Source organism: Ciona intestinalis, chromosome 10 (assembly GCF_000224145.3).
Source record: "Ciona intestinalis chromosome 10, KH, whole genome shotgun sequence".
Lineage (NCBI taxonomy): Eukaryota > Metazoa > Chordata > Ascidiacea > Phlebobranchia > Cionidae > Ciona > Ciona intestinalis.
Genome location: NC_020175.2, coordinates 4,096,363 through 4,109,744, shown reverse-complemented (window position 1 = coordinate 4,109,744; position 13,382 = coordinate 4,096,363). Strand labels below are relative to the sequence as shown.

Sequence of the window (13,382 nt, the reverse complement as noted above, 5' to 3'; positions counted from 1 at the left end):
AACTGAAAAAGACGACATTATTTTTTTATTACGAACATATACTCTAAAAGAAGGTAAAGAAATTTGCACAGGTACAAAATATATGAAAGACAGTAGAAAATCAATTGCAGCACAATGAAGAAGTTGGAGTGCCATATTATACATGAACCTTAATTTAGCTTATGCACTTCCAGCTTGAATGATTTTGAACAGAGCGGATGGTTTGTTGGTTTTAATCGCATCTCTGCACTGTGCGACCAACTGCGCCTTGTACTTGCCAACTGAAACAGAAGTTTGGGTTAAAGTGAGAAATAGTATATTACTTCTGCTATAAGATATATTGTAAATAATCTTTTGGCAGCTCTACATTTTGGTGGTTGGGCTTAAAATAAGATGTTTGGGTTAAAGTGAGAAGTATTTTGTTACTTCTGCTACCAGATATATTGCAAATAATTTTTTAGCGGCTCTTTTTGGTGGTTGGGCTGTGTGTTCCCATTGCAGTCTGAGATGGAGCGGCACCAGTCACATGAAGGACTTTAATAATAGGATTTATTTTTGAGTATTGGGGTAATGAGCCAAGTCTGGCCTTAATCCCAGATCATCACCCACCAAAAAAGGAATAGAATAGTGCTACATTCCATTCAAGACAGTATAAAACACTCACCTCGCAACTGTGACGCTTTCTGTATTATCTGGTTCACAAGTTTAAGTGATTTAACCAATTCCTGGTGGTTAGTTGACCTTACATGGTATCCATTCACAAGATCCCGGTTCAAATCCTGCAGTTCCATATATCCTTTCTTCATGTTTGGGCTGTGAAACAAGTTTACTCAATTTTGATGCAGCATTTGTAGCAAATTCTGGCCTAAATTTGACCCATAACAGGCCATTGTGGGACCTCACCCACATAGAATAGGATCATTTGTAGATTTATAAAATATACATAAAAACCTTGAACCTGTATCTTAATGAGCCCAAGAACGATTTTATAAGAAGAGAATTTTGAGAAGTTTTTTCTTTACGTGGGTTTCTATTGAACCAAAACCTAATCATTTATGGATTTTCCTGGAAGTGGCACTAGCCTGAGGGTAATGGGCTAATCCTGGCCTGGATCCTAGGTCCCATGGCATGCCATGCAGCCAAACCTTACCCACAAAAAATAGAATACAATTATTTATGTTTATTAATTACATCTCTCCTTGTAATCTTGCATCTTCAGCCCTCACAACTAAACTCCTGATAAGATTTGAATGGTCTGTCATCTCTGCTGCAAGTTTCTGTGTGACTGCATGCAGATTGTCAACCTGCAAAAAATAATGTTTTATGAAAAATTGAAGATATCTATTGTTGTTCTGAGACATTAAAACTAAATTGAATAAATCCAAAAATGGGGACATTCGGTCATAGAAACCTACTTTTTGAAAAACCAGGGTGCTATTCAGATTCCAGACCATATGCTGTGTTATTGCTTTTTAATAATGTATATCCAGACCTAATGTAAGTGACTTAATTCTGAGATTCATTACATTACTACCTATGATTTCAAATCTAAACTTGTACACCAAGACCAAAAATATTTTTGCTACAAACAAACACGCGTATCCAGCTTAAAAAACTCACCGATGTCATAATACTGCTCAGTCTTTCAAGATGCATTGGGAAATGAGCCGTAACTTGAAGATGGTCCAACCGTAGGAAAGAAGCCAGAGATTGAATGACGTCACCAGCAAGATCAATGTTATCAGTGTAGATTCGAACCTGGGAAGACAAAAAGTGATGTCACTACCATGGATGCCAACAATAGTTAGACAACAATAGACATGTATTCTTTTAAAACAAAATTGATGCTAATGTTGAGTGAATATGCAGAGTTTAACTGTATTTCAACAATGTCATTCCAGATTCCGTTAAAAATAAAAAACGCGAGACAGGAGTTTACTCTCAACAGAATGTAACTAGTTTTTAATACAACTGCTGCATACCTGGCCACTGTTGTCCATTTTAATAACAAGGTCTCCTCCTCTTAGAGCAATAAAGTGACAATCAATAGATTCTTCACATGGAACTTCATGGCGTAACAAAAAGTTTTCATTTATCCAAATTCCAACCTGCAGAAAGAAGCATTTTGTTAATAATTTTAAAAAACATCACGTCTCATATAAATCTGTTGTGCCAGTATTAGAATACCAGCATAGCATAGACTTTACATAGTCAATACCGGAATGAACCGGTTATTTCTAGTTAAGATGGCTCTCTAATTGCACAATCAGACTACAGTATATAAAATGTATATGCTGCCTGTATGACACAGTCCACATATTTAACACTGAAATTGAGTGGCATAAACCGGATATTTCCAGTTTATTAGGTCTTTAGGCAGGATATTTCCATTTTTTCCATGACATGACAGTATGGTACAAATGTTATAACATCAATCACCTACCCTCTGCACTCTCTCATTGAGTGTAAATGTGACCGAGCTTTCTGGTATGTTGGGAATATTATCTTGGTATAAATAAGCACTGAAGCTTGGTAGGTGGTTGGTCACTTCAAATACATGGAAGTTGAAGCTAAAAAAAAACAAAGTTCAATTAAATAATTGTGTATGTGCTAACTCTGGAATAATGGCTTTCCTTGCCATAGCACCTTAGCTATATATACTTGATAAAAAATGGTTTAATTCTTGTGCTGTTACAAACTAGTACGGTACACTATTTTTGTATTTTGTGGATTTTAAACTACTGAGTTCTACAGATTCTAATTTAAATGTCCGAGTTGTACATACCTTCCTGGCAAACTGACAAAAGCTTGAATATGGAGTTCCACAGCCGAGTCCTTGGTTGGGTGAATGGGAACTCTTATTTCATTAGTCAAGTTATTTGGTGATGGGTGCCTGGAAAATAAATAAATGGCTACTAACAGGTGTAGCAGTTTGCTAGTGTTTAATGTTGGTTGGGTGTGAACGGAGAACAGGACAGAGTCACACTGGTCCCAGGAATGACTTACATAAGTGACCTAGGTGTTGGGTAATGGGCCGATTCTGGCCTGAATTTAAGCACTCACTAAATAGCCACATGAAATAGAATGTAGGACATTTAATTATGACATTTAATTTCAGAAATATCTCAACTTCGTCAAAAATACCACCTGCTTTGCTGCAGGACCTTAACCATATAGAATAGAAGCTAAAGTTTCAAGAAAAAATTGGCATGACAGCAGCATTTACAATCCATTACAAAACAGAAGCTACTTACATGACATGACTTTCGCCTTCAAATAATCCTTCAGCAAAAATGACAACCATTCGAACTATTGTCTCTAAAATTAAAATCATTTTAAAGAAATCTGCATAAATTATACAATAATTTTACTAACTTACCATTTGAAGTGGACACCACAAGTTCAATACACGGATGTTCTTTTTGTTCAATGATAAGCTCAGTATTTATAGTTGTGCTGGCCTGTTTAACAGTTTAGTTTTAACTGTGGGAAGGTTATCCCCCTCTTATACAGGATATATAAAACAGACAGGGCTACTTGCAACCCAGAGCAACTTTTTACATGTAACTGTATACAGTAAGGGGCCAACTTCGTCCAAAATCTCCAAACACCTAAACATAGCTTGCACTGTTGCACATTGATATGGAATGTCTACAGATTCTACATGTAGCTGTAATCAGCAGCTGACATTATCTAATGTTCATGTTTAGGTTATTACATGGCATGTTTATCAGTCAACTGCAGAAACTTTTTGACGCTTCCAATTGTAACCAACTGCCAAGCAACATCTCACAGCTCACCACCTGGGACCATCATCACATAGAATAGAAGGGTCACCACTTACCGGTATAATTCCTCCTTCTACTCTCTCCATAGCTGTCACTTGCTCCCCTCTCAATGGCTCCTGTTCACGCTCATAATTCCTTAACTCCAGAAGAAGGTTTTGCTTGGTAAGGTTGAGTTCACGCATGTCGTCACTCGAGCGGTTAGCATCTACTATTTGCAGCCTTGATTTGTCGGTCTGATAACCCCTCACTTCTCCATCAACAGAGCAACATATCAGCTGGTTCTTTCCATCCAATCTGAGATAAATTGCAAATATTAGCAACGTACATATGTGTGTTTTTTGTATAATAAACATAGGAAAACATCATTTTTATTTATCTCTTTGAATACGTTGGCAAAGATCACGTTATTTAAAAAAAGAAAAGAACGGAATTAACAGCAAAACAACAGTTGTTAAGTTCGCTATGGATAAAAAAGCGTGACTCTGCATCCTAGGTTCCAGGAAGATGTCCAAAATGACTTTATTGCCAGTGGCGTATCATATTTCATACAGATACCATCAACCACTATTACATTAGCGACAAGCATGACAATTTTTAGCAATGCAAGTTTTGTTTAACATTTAAAACCCTATGTGTGTAATGAAATCTACCTACAGAGAGGACGTTTCTTTAAAAAAGTTGCTGCAAAACCCAATTTTTCCAGATGCCCAACAATAAAACACTAACCTATAATCTGCATCCACTATTCCAGCTACTGCACTTGTTAAATTATCCTTGAATATTACTTCACCAGTTGAATTGCTTCGAACATCAATCTAAATGAGCATATTAAATAATTCAATGAATGAATGTAAATTTTTATCTTTGCATGACAGAGTAATGACTGTGGTATGCTGTTTCATACATCATACCTGCTTTAAAGTTATAACATATGTAACTTTATGATAGCATTCTAGACTTCTGATTCTATAGTGTACAAGTTTTTGGTATGAATGAATGTAACTTAAATCCCTGAGAGGCAGAGCAACAACATTCATTATAACTTAGCTGTTGTTTCATACAACCTATTGGTTGGAGGCAGGCATGCTCACCACTCTGCCATGATGGTATAGAATTCACATTATAATACTACCCATCTTACTTTCCCATTAGACCATCCAGTTATAAGTTCAGGTACTCCATCTCCATCTAAATCAAAACTGTGGATTGCCATGACTTGGTTCTTTGACTAGAACAATAAGAAAACAATGTAAATGAACAAAAAGTTTTGGCTGACAACATACATTTATATAGGAATTTAGGAAATAATAGTAAACAATAGTAATCTACAACTTAAATTTGTATACATTTTGCACTAGTAGGGCATAAACGCAAGTCCATAATTACACACATTACTATTATATGTCACTGCTAAAATCGAAGCACCAAGGTATAATACCATATTTCAGTATCTGTAAAGACTTCGCAATATCAGCATGTAAAGATTGAAAAACACGGAGAATTACAATATTTAGTAAATGAGATCATTCACCTTTATTCTCCAGTATCTTGCAGAACGATCGTATACTCCAACAGTTCCATTAGCGAGTGCATACCCGTATCTACTTCCTCTTACTCTGCATAAACCAGTAACTGCCTGAAATAATAAAATGGAGTTCATTAAAGCCAGCTAAATGAACTTTACGTCCATAGCTATGGCATTACCTGTTATTTTTTGGGAAAAATTAAAATATATGTTGGATTTGAATGCCATACGCTTTATTGTGCAAACATGTTTTATCCTATTCACTCTAGTTGTGCAGTTTTTTTTGTATAAAACAGTTCTTGTGTTAATTCATTTCGTTTGCGGTAAGTTTTAAAAAAAACATAGTTACTCCAAACTTTTGAAATTATTCTATTCTATGTGGGTGAGGTCTCGCAGGGTGGCACGCCATGGGTCCTGGAATGGCCCATTATTGAAATATACTAGACTTATCCTTTAGTACTTCACCTCAGTTTCTGTCATCTCAGCAATAATATCATCAGCTTGAAACACACGGATGTCAAAATCTTCTGATCCAACTAACAACTGGAAAATAATGAAAATTAACCCCGTTTTACAGGAAAAAGTTCAAACAAACATAACTACCTCATCAGTTCCATCATTTGTAAAATCCACCAATGCAAGTGAAGATACAATATCTCCTGTCACCTGAAACACACAGTGTTAGTATTTATGTTACCAGCACACTACAGATCTCTTTAGGTGTAAAAATGAGTGTGATATACCGTCCAAAATCTATCTTCTCCTTCCATGTCAAACCCTTGTAATGTACAGTTCCCACCAGCAATAACTAAAGGTGCATCCACACTTGAGATTTTTCCCATCACAATACTATTGATACCATCTGGAACCTGAATAAATAAAATGAATGTAACTTATTTATTTTAGCATGTTGTTACAACACAGGAATTCTGTTTCATAAACCTCGTGCCGTTTACAAGTAATCACATGTGTAACTTTGTAGGTGACTATTTTATTACATATGGCTGAAAATTTGGACAACCAATCACAGACCACTGGGTTGTAGGAGATCACAGACCATAACTGCTTATGTTCAAAAAAGGGAAATACTGGTTCTCCACACATAGTACAACATAAACTTTGCTTGTTTCATAATATAAAAAGTCTGGTTTGAAAACATAAATGCCTAAAATGCACTTTAAAACTGTTTCTCAAAAACAAGTTACCTCTTTGTAGAATAAATCTTTATTATCATGCACATCATAAGCCAGCAAGTTTGTTTGGGTTCCAATACACAGAACGTCTCTTTTGCTCTCTGGATCCAGCTGTCCAGCACATATTGCACTCACTGATTGGTTCATTGTCAACAAACTGATATCGGAATCTTGTACAGCAACCCGGCCACCTGCAATGGCTGGACTGTGTGGATTGTGAACAAAAACCTGAGAAAAATATTTTGGATAAAAAAAGAATTTTCAAGGAAGAAGTATTGTGTAGATCTGTAGGGTGAACGAAATTGGTCTAAATTAAAATAAATCTATGAGTCAAAACAGTCTTTGAGGATTATTTTACTGTGTGGCTGACAGTTCGGAAAACCCATAAGGGACCACAAGATTGAAGCAACTAATGTTAAGTGTCTTTCAAGTTGAAATTGCAAATTTTTTAGGTAAACAGTACACTTTTTTGTGGTACATGTGGCAAAATTAACATATCATATGATAAACACATAATAGTAGGCCAATCTGGCCTATATCCCAAGTCTAGCAAGGACCCAACCCACATATGATAAACACATTACCTTAGATGCCGTTGTCCCACAGGTTAAACACGGGTGCAGACCATCATACTTTCCAACTGTTACCATACGTGGATGGATTTTATGTTTGATTTTTAGAGTGAAAATTGGCACCAACATGATTTAACTGTATGGTAATCAGAGAAACAGCAATAGTGAATACCTTGACCCCTGGGTCTGGTGTAAAGGATAAAGTTTGCAGTTAATTTTAATGCAAAGAACAGTATGGCATAATGAATTTTTTAATAAATACAAACTTTGGACTGCATGCAGAGTTTTGATAAATTACACTTGAATAACAAAACAGCAGCGAAAATTTTACAAATTGAACTTTTCAATTTTAAATGAAAACTTAATTAGTGGCACCATGTTCTTGGGGTGTTTTCATGTGGTTAAAAAGTCTGTCTTTTATAACCTGAGACATGAGCCCATGTATTGCTTCGATAGTTAATTTTTTACTGTCCTTTGCAGCTTTTGTAAGTTTATCTTCAGTTTTCCGCTCATGGGCCTCGAACGAGTAACTTGATGTCCGATTTACTTGAGTTTCTGCTTGCTCCAGCTTTTCAGAAAGGTCCTTTACTTGCCCAGTCATATACTCAGCATTGGTTAACAGACTAGATGAGCTGAGAGTAGACACCCAGTATTTATTCCATAAGCTTTCTAATAACTTTTTATCCAGTACGGACTTAAAATATGAAATATCAAGTGAGTAATATTGCTTGCAGTGGACACCAAAATCTTCAATTTTGTTAAGTGGTATAGTTTGGTATTCATCTGGTCCATCATCTGGGGGTTTATATCCTTTAGGGTAGGTTCTGAACGCTCCAATGTTCACTTTACCAGCACTGATAGTTCTAGTTGGGTCGACCACAATAGCAAGAAAGGGTTCTTGAAATTGCTGGTTTAAAAGCTGAGTGCCAACATCTATACCACTTAGCCAACAGCCATACCCAGGGTGGCTGTGGTACCATCCTATGGCATTTTCTAATCGTCCGACCTGCTTTGCGCTGTCAATATAAGCAGCCATGTACTCGTATGCAGCTGCTTGGGCATTGACTCTTGTTTCAGTACCTTCTACAGGCAAAGCAAATACATCCATTACAATCATATTCTCCCCATCCACTTTACCCAGCATAAGGCCCATTACTTCTAAATTACCACCAGAACGAGCATGCATGACCATTTTAAGCAAAGCGAGTGCAGAAATTTTTACATTTTTAAAATAATGAGGGTCTTTTACCCACGGTTTAGCAGCCAGCATGTCTTGTTGCCCTTGATAGTCATATTTATAAATCTCATCCACAGCGCTTACAGTTTCAATGTTATTTTGCATCTCCCATGTTTTCATGGCCATGGACGACCCCTGTGACATTTCCTGGGTCTCCGTACTTGCTGGCTGGGGATTTGTAGCTACCGATTCCGACATTGGCATTTCTTCTTCGTCGTTTGGTTTGGGTTCTACAGGCGGTTCTACAAAATCGCCGTTTCCAGTAGATTCTTTTTCCGCTGACATGATGAGATTAGAGTAAATGAAATAAATATCTACAATAAATGGTTTAGTTTTAAAATCTGTAAAGATCAAATTGTTAAAAATTAAAAATACAACAATCGAAAATATGTACATTACATACAAATTTGTGTCATTTTGACAAAATTGTTACCCTCTTCTGACGTCATTTCGCGTCCAGTGTTGCCATGCAACTATTTACCCAAATTTTAAAGCCGTCCATTTTGTTTGGGTGGCACAGGAAAAACGACTTAATAACACTTTGGAAACGTCTAAATATATTGGTAAAATGATTTAAATTTTAAATTGTGCATTAATTCCTACAGCTGTGCGATTACTGCAAACCGCAATTCTTATGTCCCCTCAGAAGTGAAGTTGAAACCATGGCGACGTAGATTAGCTTGGGGAAACACCCCCATTTATTTTGTTAACATTTACGATACATAACGTTAGGTGCTGGCCAACTTAACTAATGTATTAGGTATCCTATTACCTATTACGACTGCACTTTTTATGATACAGTTTTAGTGTTATTAAAAGTTTCATAAGAAACTGTATAATGCTGCTCTATATACAAAGCAAAGCTTATCCGGTGAGTAATTTTGATTTTTCTGTCATTCTCTGTATATTTTATTTATAAAAAGAATTTGTATTTTATAAAAAGTTTAGATGTTTGCTTTAATCTGTATATTTCCAGGGGCGAACTTTCGTTGACCTTTGTCGGCCATCAGATACAGTGGCGCGAGTAAGAGCAAACTTGTTGCATAGTTTGCATGAAATCGGACATTCTAACCACCAGTTCAGGTATTACATCATGTATGCTAACTTTAAGGCCTATGACTAAAACGTTTAAAAAATTCAAGTCAATTCTACCCCTGCTGTGTTTTAGCGCATGTCGTTTTTATAGTATGTTAACATGGTATTATATCTCCATATGGCAGCCAGAATGTGTTGTCATTAAACCTTACACTTTTTTGCTAAAAGATAACATTTATAAAAAAAAACAATAAAAAAATTATTACTTTATTTTGATTGATTTAGGTGTATCAAAAAATATGAAAATTTTATATTGTTTGTTACTTGTAACTTTTATTACAGGTTACAATACAAGGGATCTTACTTGAGAGATGCATACACACTTGAAGAATATAAGATATTGAACAATGCTGTTATTTCAATGATACCTTTGAATGATGTTTCTGAGGTATGTAGTTGAAGTTGTAATTGTGAAAATAATTTTTAAAATATTTGCTTTTAGTACAAAAGCAAAGATTCAGTAAAATTTACCTGACTGTAGTAAAAAAGTTTTTTAAAATATGTTGTGCAGTTTCTGTGATGAAATATTCATTTAGTAATAAATATGTGAAAATCATTTAAATTCATTTAGTGGAACAAAGATTTGAGATTCCACCAATCAACAACAACAACAACAACAACTGATGATCAAGTTGTTGATGTTGTTCAATCTGCGTTGTGTGAAGAGATCGGATATCTTGACACAAGAGAAAAAGTTCTGAGGAATTACAAAGTATGTTGCCTTAGTGAAGTGATACTGAAATAATGTAAATTTTAATTATTGTGTATCTAAAAGTTTTTCAATTCTTTTTTATAGGAACTAAATTATAAAATCGTAAAATGATAAAATAAAATTTCACTCACAAAACTTTAAGTTGATTGTGGGTGTTTTTTTTCTGAATGGCTGAGCATTTAGACAACCCATTAGAGACCACTAGGTTGGAGCAATTGCCTTTAAGTGAATTTATAATTCTTTCCACAGACCCTCGTAATGATGCAGATTGTTCTTGCTTTTCTTGCTCTCTTCACAGTGTACTGGTACTTCTTCTTTGCTTATCTCTTTGTTATTTTTGCTTCATTCATATACAGTCCAAGTTTCACAAGGATTGGTGGGTGGATGGGAAAGAACAGTGTAAGGTGGGTTGAGTGTATGTGAAAATATGTTGAATGATTATATCAATTATGTACCACACTAAAAGTGGTCAAACTATTTAGGTATACAGTCCATGTTGACTTGAATTTTCTAGATTTATAAGATGCACATCAATTTCATTACTTTTTACCCCCCCCTCGAATGTTGTTTTGTTTTTTTTATAAATTTTTTGTAAATTTTGTTTCTCTATCAATCTTTATTATGCACTGGACCCCCAGTTCTTTTTACCATTTAGACTCTGGCACACTCTGATTATCTGAGACACATTAAGTTTTATATAATTTTTCATTACGCATGTTGAATCTTTTTTTTTAACAAATGAGGGGGTCTGTTGCAAGACTCTTTAGAATTTTGCCAAATTTTGTTGAAAACTTTTCCAAAGTTTGTTGCTAAGTCAGTTTTGCGACACCGTTTCTGTTGAATTTATAAAATCTATTATTCTCATCCACAGGAGACGCGAGTTTATGGTGGTGATGATCTTACTTTGTACACTCATGGTAGCTTCAAGTATCTTACTGCTTGTATTCAGTGTATCAGAACTAACAGTGAGTCAGATTTAATAAAATTCAAGAAAGTATGAAAAATTACTTAAAAACTTAAAAATTAAAATTTTCTTTAAAACACTTTTGCACGAATCTTGTTTTTTTAATTTTTTTCTTTTTTGTTTTTAAAAGTTTTTTTTAATTTTTATAATATTTCTATTTAGTTGTCGCCATACCCCACCACCAGATGTCAGTCTCAAGTGTCAAATTGTTTCTCGGAAGCTCGAGGGGATCCAGTAGAGGAAGGGGTTTGTACGGCTTACCAGATGAGGTGTTATGAATCATCTGTGTGGACAAGTAAGTTGCAATGTTTTATTTTATATGGCTGAGGTCCTTGTATGAGTTCAATGCTTGTCGCTGCTGCATTTGTTCTTTGGCAAAACATTTTGGCAATTACTTCAACTACAGTGATTACAAATGGGTTTTTAAATTTTTAGTTATACAGAAAAAAACACTCATAAAGTTACATACCATGAGGTGTATAATATTTTAAAGGTTAAATATTCCATTCCATCCAGGTGTTTATTTCTGCATTGTCATTATATTCATGATATCCACTGGTATTCTGTGTTGTTACTTGCTTTATAACTTCAAGTTTGAAGTTGGCGATTTTATTGAACATTACTTGATACAGGTAGGTCCATCTCTGGCTATGTTTTCTACACATGTATAATTTATTCCAACTTAAATTCGTGTCAAATACATGAAGTATGTAAACACTGCATCAGCTTATGTTGTTTACATAAGTAATTTGGTTAAGTGAACTCAAAAACATTTGATCTTTAGCAGCATCTCATACTTATAACTAATCCCCCAAATTTGTAAATTTCATCAATAATTGTTTTCAAGTTAAAATCGTTTTTTTTTTTAGACAAGAGAAATGCAGCAAGTAATGCATGCAGCTAAACATGGAGACACAAGTCAAAAGAGAAGTGCTGTGTTTGAACTTGCCACTATGGCAGCATCTGCTGATGATAATAAGTTTCAAATTGTCACTGAAGGGGGGTAGGTTGTTCGGTTTTTTTGTGGATAGATTTTTAAGACAGGAGCTTCTGAAATTACAAGTTAGTTCAGATAGTACTTTTATCAAAACCCAGGTTTAAAGTGTGTCGCAACAACAAAAACGCTATTTCAGTACTCTTGAATGAATGATTGAATGTAAAACTTATTTATCCCCACATGGCAGCAACAACAGTCATTGTAGCACTGGTGTTCTGTTCCATACACCTTATACCCACTTACACAGTTACCATTTATGTAACTTATTTATCCTCGCGTCCAGCATGGCAGGGCAATGACAGTCCCGTTTGTAGAAATCTGTAATGGACAAAACATTCCCTATAATTCTATAATATAAGTTTTATAAGAAATATATATTTCGCCTAAATGGAATCGTCAATCTTTTGTTTTTAATAGAACAAAAGATCTTGCACTTTTATATTCTAAAACTGACTATAACAAAATTACATTTTAAATCATAGCCCCACAAAACAAAGCACTTCGTATTCATGCCTTCTTGATCTTATGTGTGCCGTGTAAACAAGACACGTAATAAGCCTTACATTTATTTACGCTTGTTGTAGTTACAAGTCAAACATTCTAACCATTGTGTTTCAATAGCACAGACTATTGTTATCTAAAACAATATAGCTTAAGCTTGTACATAAGACTTCATAAGTAAATTTCAATATATAATATTTGTTTTTTATAATGTAATTTGGAACTACAATTATAATTAGTAGTGTTAAAAGTAAAGATCATGAAGTTACTCTATAATATAATTTTATTTAAGCTTAACAAGTGTAAATATTTTTCCATTTCTGTATAAGACTTGTGTATGAAACAAAAGACCTGTGTTATAATGACTGTTGTTTTCCGGACATGCGAAAATTATTCAAGTTACATTCATTCATTAATTATTTCTTTCCACACAGACTTGACATCCTAATATCACTGGCTCTCAGTAAAGATTCAACAACACAAGAATATGCAGCAGAAGCAATAGCTGAATGTCTCACTGTACCTGCCATACAAGATCAGTTTGTTGCTACCGGAGGTATGTGAATAGTTATATATTTGTTAATTTTGAAACATATATGCATGTTTTAACTTAAAATATCCTTTATTGTATGCATATTTTTATCTTCTAACCAAAATATTTTTATCATTTTGTTAAAACATACTAAACAGTATGCATATTCAAATATGTTTTAAAATATCCTTTATTTTTCACATACTTTTATCTTTTAACTTTAAAACTAAACAAAATCTCATAAAAGAAACAGCAGAATATGGTTGATTCTGTATGCTGTTCAGTCT

General features: G+C 34.6%; 3 protein-coding genes across 3 annotated transcripts; 1 reads left to right on the top strand and 2 right to left on the bottom strand.

Annotated features, from left to right (window-relative positions):
- Nucleotides 1–8: 8 nt before the first annotated feature.
- Nucleotides 9–7,269, bottom strand: LOC100184123 (Bardet-Biedl syndrome 2 protein homolog). The gene is made up of 18 exons (XM_002124730.5): nucleotides 7,070–7,269; nucleotides 6,498–6,713; nucleotides 6,036–6,161; nucleotides 5,896–5,958; nucleotides 5,758–5,835; nucleotides 5,299–5,403; nucleotides 4,909–4,995; nucleotides 4,494–4,582; nucleotides 3,824–4,061; nucleotides 3,359–3,440; nucleotides 3,234–3,297; nucleotides 2,765–2,872; nucleotides 2,423–2,549; nucleotides 1,962–2,087; nucleotides 1,600–1,737; nucleotides 1,171–1,283; nucleotides 644–792; nucleotides 9–260 (listed from the first exon to the last, which is right to left on the bottom strand). The coding sequence occupies exons 1-18, from the start codon at nucleotides 7,184–7,186 to the stop codon at nucleotides 160–162; spliced, it is 2,127 nt and encodes a 708-aa protein (XP_002124766.1). The 5' UTR covers nucleotides 7,187–7,269; the 3' UTR covers nucleotides 9–159.
- LOC100187322 (COP9 signalosome complex subunit 5-like) lies at nucleotides 7,245–8,658 on the bottom strand. The gene has a single exon (XM_002129209.4). The coding sequence runs from the start codon at nucleotides 8,577–8,579 to the stop codon at nucleotides 7,419–7,421; it is 1,161 nt and encodes a 386-aa protein (XP_002129245.1). The 5' UTR covers nucleotides 8,580–8,658; the 3' UTR covers nucleotides 7,245–7,418.
- A 328-nt stretch (nucleotides 8,659–8,986) lies between these two features.
- On the top strand, nucleotides 8,987–13,127 carry LOC104266168. Its single transcript, XM_009861762.3, has 10 exons — nucleotides 8,987–9,165; nucleotides 9,271–9,377; nucleotides 9,672–9,777; nucleotides 9,961–10,101; nucleotides 10,351–10,505; nucleotides 10,973–11,066; nucleotides 11,228–11,360; nucleotides 11,582–11,697; nucleotides 11,935–12,068; nucleotides 12,998–13,127. Exons 1-10 carry the CDS (start codon nucleotides 9,133–9,135, stop codon nucleotides 13,125–13,127), a joined length of 1,149 nt encoding a protein of 382 aa, XP_009860064.1. The 5' UTR covers nucleotides 8,987–9,132.
- Nucleotides 13,128–13,382: the final 255 nt, after the last annotated feature.